Genomic DNA, 7,760 nt, shown 5'->3' with positions numbered 1-7,760 from the left:
TTTTGCCTGGAACAAAAGATTACGCTTTTCGTCATACTTCAGAATAAAAGATACTTTTCTTGTCAAATATGCTTACGAAATGCTGAGTGAGAAATTTAATGAATGTACAAAGGGAATTAATAACATAGAAAAAAAAGCTTTAAAATTGGAACACTGGCCTGAGGCTCAGTATAATTCGATAAAGAAAAGAATAGCTGATATTATCAATATTAATCACGGACAAACATATTGTAACCGCAAGGGTATAGCAATCTCAATGCCATACTCCACGTAAATGTCCGAAACTGTTTTTTCTTTCCGGTTCTGTCAGTTTTAAATTAATAAGAAACTTTTCATGGAAAAAATACGACCTTTCTTTGTACGTCTAAAAATAAAAACCTGCTTGCATAGAGTATAAAAGCTTAAACAAAGTGTGGACTTCTCATTCCGAAGATCGAAATCCCACACACACACAATGATCGCAAAGGTAAGAAAACTTCTAGGTTCATTCTTTCTTCCTCATATAACCAACTGTTATTGACATGATATTTTATTCGCAATTTTTGCGTTAAAATATATTCTGATTTCTATTTTCACTTTAAAATATTGTTTCAAATGAATTATAGCTTGTACCAAAATCGTAGGTGGATCTTTTTATGCATTAAATAAAAGTTAGAATTACACTTACAAGCTTATAGATTTCTGGTTTATTGGATCTAGCAAATGATTACTTTCGATAAACTACAACAAAAATAGTTATTAAAAGCTACGCAAAGTAGGCAAATAATGACACAACGAGCGTCCTCTTCTCTAGACTAGTTTGCATTTTGGTCCCACTGTTTGTCATGCGATTTTTCTTAGTTTCTGACGATTTTAGAATTTCTTGAAATTTATGCAAGGATTTTTGAATTTATTTTACCTTATATTATAATTTAAAGATTTTCCTATGTTATTTGAGAAAAGAAGTTTTTATTTTCATAATAAAATTAATTTTTTCTTTTCATAATAAAAAGAAAAATACTAACAATACATTTTCATCATTCCAATATTCTCATTTTATGCAGTTTTCTCTTAAGAGGAATTTTGAAAGCATTAACAGTACCCATGTGAGAAGAAAACATTTACTAGAGAACTTTACTGACGGAAAACGTAATCTTTATTTGCTTCCATAATATTAGCATGCAAATTATCCACAACTTGGAGGATTTAATAGAAGCAAAACTGTTTTCTAATATGATACCATTTTGCTTTGTATCTACAACATTTGTGATTAATTTATTTTATTATATTAAAAGTTTTAATAGGATTTTTATCAAAATGCATGAACATTTTGAATTTCTTTTCTAAAGGTTCTAAAAGTCTTTCTTTCTAAAGGTTTCTAACATGAATAATGAAATCACTAAAACCATACTCGTCCATGAAAGAAGAGATACTTTTATTCTACTGATAATAAACGAGCCATTTGTTACTGCCGTATTCATTACTCTTACGAAACGCAATTTTACATTAAAATGAATTTCACGAATAAAACGAGAAATAAAATCATTTACAGCCTAAATATTTGATGATTTGTAAACACTACACAAAGATAACAATCTTTAAATTTATAAAAAGGAGTTTTATTGGAAAAGTAAAAAATTCATGAAATTTAAATTTTGAACTTGAAGTGAGATGCAAAAAGAGTTCATTTACATAATCATTATAACAAAACAGCTTTTTAAAAAATTAAGTTTTGAAAACGTAGTCTTAGAATTATAAAACAGTGAGCTTAAAACCTGTTTTTTAAGAAAAATAGCCAATCTTTTAGTTACAAGTAACTTTATATCCTAGTTTTGCATTATAATTTTTGCAGATCGATTCGCATATAAGTTTCCCTAACGAAATAATTTATTAAAGCTATGTATGTGTATCACATTTACTTAAGTTTTCTATGTTACTCAAGTTTAACTATATGTAATATTCGGAAAATATTTTCAGAAAATTGAAAGCAATAAGTTTTAATATAATAAATTTTACTTTTAATCATTAAGAAGTTCTAAAGTTTAATTCTGCAAATTAGCACTGTTAAGATGTAAAAGCGGATATATGGTTAAGCTGTGAGAACACGCTTTACACATAGCGCTAATAAATCAATAGGATGAAATTGTCGCAAATTTTTAAAATTCAGGCCGACCAGTTGACGTCTGGGAGCTATATTTATTTCTCGAAAGCAAAGGAAGTTGTAGAGTGCATTGTTGTGGAAAATTATGCATAAAATAACAGTGGAAAACATTTTATCTACTTTTCTCTGCTTTTTAAACAGCTTACATATTTCGAACAAGATAAATAATGTAAACATTTTCTAACGCATCAGTCTGATTGACATTAACGGTAAATGCAACTGGAAAACACTTTTACGGTAACTGAAAAATCTGAGTTAAGACAAAATATACTGTTAACTCAGGAGTTCAGCAATCATCCAGAGAGACAGACACTAAAACATTTTTTCTCTATGCTACTGTTGTCGTGTCTCTATGCTGTTATTACCTCCTTTTCAAGTACCAAAAAATTAGACGCCATTTTTTTAATTTAGTCCCTGAAGGAAAATAATTGTATTGCGGGTTCGATGTCTGCAATAATGAGTTACTTTACAATCGTAATCTAAACTACAGTTTCTTTAGCTGTACATTGGTAATTAGTATTAATAGCAATTAAAGTGGCAAAAAATTCCTTCATTCAGTTCAAAATAAAATTCAGTAATGAAATGCAATCCATTTATATTTTGATATATGAGTTCATTTCCGTTTCTTACATGTGTTCTTCGGTAGTTTCAAAGAAATCAATTATTGAACGTAATCTTGGTAACTTCACTTTTAAGCTCAATTAAACACTTCATTTTTTAAATTAATTTTCTTCTAAACGTTATTACGAATATTCTGTCTGTCATGAAATCATCAAGAAATTGTTAATGATAAGCTTAATTTCACAACGCATCATAATTCGCCAAATTAACCAGTCGTTTTATAAATATGCAGAAAAAAAGTATAATTTTTACTTGAAATTACTTATGATTTTTCTCATTTTCATTTCTTCTTTGTTTTTTTTGGGGGGGGAATATTTTACATTTAAGAGTTTGCGTAAGTATCCTTTCATATTACAACTTCATTCTTATAAGCAATTAATATACTATTTAATTTATTCAGAATTCAAAATTTTTCTATACAGATTTAATATAACAAGCCCTTTATTAGACGTAACGGTAAATTTAACTGCATATGATTAATCAAAGATTTTAGTTTATAATGGTAACTCTACCGCCCTGAAGTCAAAACTACAGTCGATTCGATTATATTGAAAAATCTGAATCGATGCTGATTACTTTGAAAATATTTTCGCGTGCTAAAAAAATCCTTTGAATAGAAGTTTAAATTTCTTTAGAACTTATATTTAAATCTTATTTACCTTCAGAAACTTTGACAAATTTCATTTTTTGCAGGTTGCTTTCTTATGCGCTGCTCTTGCAGTTTCCAGTGCCAGTGTTCTGCTAAAGGCACCTCTTGTCAGCACTGGTGTCAGTTCCAGTTCTAGGACACAAGATGTAAGTCCATTTAGTTCAGATTATTGTGAAGAACATAAGGTCTAAATTTTTAAAATAATGCAAAATTTAATTTTAAAGATTCTGAAAAGAAAAAGTGAAGTAAAATCTTGATGTATCAGCTTCACTGTTCATCAGTATCTGTAATTTTAATCGATTTTCACTGATAGACTGAGTTATAATATTTCATTTTTTGTTTTTGCTTATCACGCCAGAAGTTTTGCAATAAATAATTAAAATTCTTGTAATCATTTATATATAAATTTTTACATTCATCGAAGAAAGAAATAATCGCAAAAGCATTGTGTGGAACTTTCTATTAAACTTGCCATGAGAAATGCCTATCTTATGAGTGCCACAGAAGTCAGTAACTAGTAAGTTTAAGCAAATTCTAAAGATCTTGTCTTCCCCCCTTCCAGTATTATAATTATTTAAATAAAGATGTTTAACTTGCATATCGCAATTCCGAGATCTGCAGACTGCAAAATGTTTTCTGTTTAAATCTAAATGCCTGTTCTGTAATAGCTATTCTTCAAAATTTCGACTTTTCTTAATAATAATTACTATTTTAGCATAAACACACTGTGGAATTAGTTTTGCTTCAACGACTATCATTTAAATGCGAAATATTGTACTTCTGTTAGCGATGAAAGTTTTAGTCATAGAAGAACATTTAGCATAATATAAATTTCTAGCTAGTTCCTTCATTATTTATTCTCAGAGAGAAAATTTAAGTCTAGATAAATTTGTGTTTAAATATTTCCTAATCCTAAAGCTTTCTGATTAGGGCGATGGTAATGGCAATCTACTTAATAAATTTATAATTAAATCTGCGTTAGTTTTTCAAATCCAATAGGAAATTTTCTTATGAAAATGTAAATCGGGTTTAATTTATTTTCCAGTAATTTGCTTTGGTTTCTCCCTGTGTGAAACTGGCAATATCCACATAAACGCTTAATTTAAGTTTGACTAAATATCATTTAAGAGCATAAAGGCATTTCTGTTATGAAAAGAATAGCATCTATCGTATTTAATACTACGCATTTTTCAGCAACTATATTTTTAAATAGGTTTCATAGCATTATTTCTAATACATTTTCAATTTTTTAGTAATTTTTTTTTTCTAGGCTTATGGAAACTATGCTTTTGGTTACGATATCGTTGACAAACTTGGAGCTTCCAACTCCCGATCTGAAGTAGGTGATGGTTATGGCAACAAGAAGGGAACCTACACCATCCATGATATCGATGGCAGAGCCAGACGAGTAGACTATGTAGCTGATAAACTCGGATTCCGTGCCGCTGTGAAGACCAACGAGCCAGGAACAGCTGCCAGCACCCCTGCTGCAGCCCTCATCGCTAGCCCTTACGCTGGACCATCTGTCGATCACATTGCCCCAGTTGCCACTGCAGTCTATGGACATGCTGTTGCCGCTCCAGTTGTAGCTGCTGCTGCTCCTGTAGCATATGGAGGTGTCATCGGACACGGAGCTGCTTTAGACTATGGTTACGGACTGGGATATGGATATGGAGCTGGCATTGGCAAGGCTCTAATCCATTAATTACACAATAAAAATGACAGATTCTGTAATGTCGAATGTAATTTATTTAATTGTTGCCATGAATCATGGTTATGTTGTGACAAATAAATCATTTTATATCTAGCATACTGAACTATATTTATTTCCTAGAATTGTACCATGATCCTTACAATAAAAACTGATATACATTTAAGCACATTATTAAACTTTTGGGAGCCGATTATTGTAACTCAGATAACGAATATCACAACAAATTTCTTCATGTAATATAAACCTGCTCATCTTCCATGTGAAAAATGTTCTACATGTGAAAATGAACTTCCATGTGAAAATTCACATGGAAGATGAGCAAGTTTATATTACATGAAGAAATCAAAAATTTACTAATTGACTGTTTTCAAAATTAGCGAACATGTTTTTCACATGGAAGATGGGCATGGATCTTCCATGTGAAAACCATGTTCGCTAATTTTGAAAACAGTCAATTAGTAAATCTTTGATTTCTTCATGTAATATAAACTTGCTCATCTTCCATGTGAAAAACAATGTTCGCTAATTTTGAATACAATTAATTAGTAAATTTTTGTAATATTTTCTTAAAGCACTTAGATACTTACATAATTAATACATAAAGATAATTACATAATTAGTACTTTTTGAAAGAAATAAAAAAAAAGATAACTATTAGCCCACCTGCACACTTTACTAACTGAAGTCTCCCTAGTGTCAGGAATGCTGGAGGAGTAACTATAAAAAAGTTTCATATTCGGGTAACAGTAATGAATTAAAAGCAAACCCAATCAACAAGATCCAGGTCCATCGTATTCAAATGGCTAAAGGCGTGAAATTTTAAAAATTTATCCCATATTCAACACTCAGAATTTTAAGAATTTTATTGTGTTGCGGTTATGTAATCTTCTTCGCGTAGTTATCAAGAACAAATTTTCAAAAACAAAATCTTTATTCATTTCTTTTCTGCAGTAAAAAGGCTATTCTTTGCAATTAAGTTCAAGATACTCCAGTAATTCAGGAAATTTCATGACAACTTAGTTCCACAAAAATAATGTCTCACGCAGTTAAAAACGTTTCACCTGCCTAAAAGTAATCGCAATGGGTTTTCTTCAAAAATGAAAGTAATCTGAGAAATTGTAAGGTTTTACTTCAATAAAGTATTTTCCTACTCTAACTGCAGCTGTGTTATTATTCTCATTGCAAGCGATTACATAGCTCGCTCGCAATTGTTCCGATTTCCCAATTGGATAACTTTTAAGCATTGCTTCAGTATACTCTCATCTATTTCTTTTCTATAAGTAAAATAAGGATGCAGAGAATTTAATGCATTATTAATATATAAAAATAATAATTCCTTAAATGAATATTTAATACAATATTTTATTTAAATCAGTGGTCTACAAGTACCATCCTTCAAAGCAATTTTCAAGGCCTGCGATTACATTTTCGTTATGTATTTTTTGTAAATATGTTGCGAAAAGTTTGGAGATGGATAAATTTATTGAAACAATAACTAAACAGTAAGTTATGGACGTGGACGAACTCTGAATCATTTTGTCGCATTACTTGAAGACACTGAAAGTAAGTAAAAAAAAGTTACTTGTATATAGTTACGTCGAGGAGTTATATAAAAACAGTTTTTTGGCTTAAACGAAATCACAACTGAGACAAAAATAAAAAATTAATAAAACATCTACAAGCTATATAATGATATATCGATAACAAATTTAACATTTCTTGTTGACATAATCGGTTTTAGCATTTCTTGTTGACATTTATATATTTTCAATGAAGAGCTGTAAGGAAATAATAAATTGATTATTGGCATGTATGCCTGTATTAAACCTTTTAAAGTTAAACTGAAGTTACCGGTAAGGCAACTTGAATCATAATATTTGTTACATTTCTTACAGCTTAACTTCGTACTTCTTACATCTTTCATACATCTTTAATCCTATTCTACTATTTCAAATGAAAAATCTCAAAAATATGCAAGAAAAATAACATTATTACAGCTAGAATTTGAAGAAAGATGCATTGAATTTTATAGCTTGCATGTAGTCTTACTTTTATAGCTATATTTATTACTATTAAAACGAACGTGAATACCACAACAGAAACTTTACAAATTGAGCTTCTAGAGACATTTGGTATTTTTTTGGAAGCCAGGAGTCATGAAAAATGAGCAACGCCCTCGCCGGGAATCGAGCCACGGACCTCTGAAATACGCGTCCAGGGTGCAGACCATCACACCACGAAGGCATATTAAGTAGGCGGGAGAAATACCTTATATACTCCTCCCTTTTAAAGAGCAATTGGGGTTTTAAGGAGACCCAATCGCCAAATCGTGGGTGTGGAAAATCATCATCCACTACCCTTTTAGTTCGGGCGCCACTTTAGAGACATAATGTTTTTTTTTTTTTTTTTTTTTTTTTTTTTTTTTAAAGCGGGTGAGATGAAAATGAGCAACGCCTTCGCCGGAAATCAAACCACAGACCTCTAGAATACGCGCTTAGCGTGCAGACCACCATACTACGAAGGCATGCTAAGAAGGCAGGAGAAATACCTTATAAGCTAATTAATTTACCAGTGTGATAGAAATCTTATTCAAAGATTTGAAGACACATATTTGATTAATATTTATTCTTACTTAT

General features: G+C 30.5%; 1 protein-coding gene across 1 annotated transcript; it reads left to right on the top strand.

Moving 5' to 3' along the window:
• The first annotated feature begins 409 nt into the window (after positions 1 to 409).
• Positions 410 to 5,220, top strand: LOC118188000 (adult-specific rigid cuticular protein 15.7-like). Its single transcript, XM_035358328.2, has 3 exons — positions 410 to 466; positions 3,455 to 3,556; positions 4,681 to 5,220. The coding sequence occupies exons 1-3, from the start codon at positions 455 to 457 to the stop codon at positions 5,113 to 5,115; spliced, it is 549 nt and encodes a 182-aa protein (XP_035214219.2). The 5' UTR covers positions 410 to 454; the 3' UTR covers positions 5,116 to 5,220.
• The last annotated feature ends 2,540 nt before the right edge of the window (positions 5,221 to 7,760 follow it).

Source organism: Stegodyphus dumicola, chromosome 7 (assembly GCF_044657685.1).
Source record: "Stegodyphus dumicola isolate Sdum_Otavi_A_Nest chromosome 7, ASM4465768v1".
Classification (NCBI taxonomy): domain Eukaryota; kingdom Metazoa; phylum Arthropoda; class Arachnida; order Araneae; family Eresidae; genus Stegodyphus; species Stegodyphus dumicola.
This window is presented reverse-complemented; position numbering and strand designations above follow the sequence as displayed.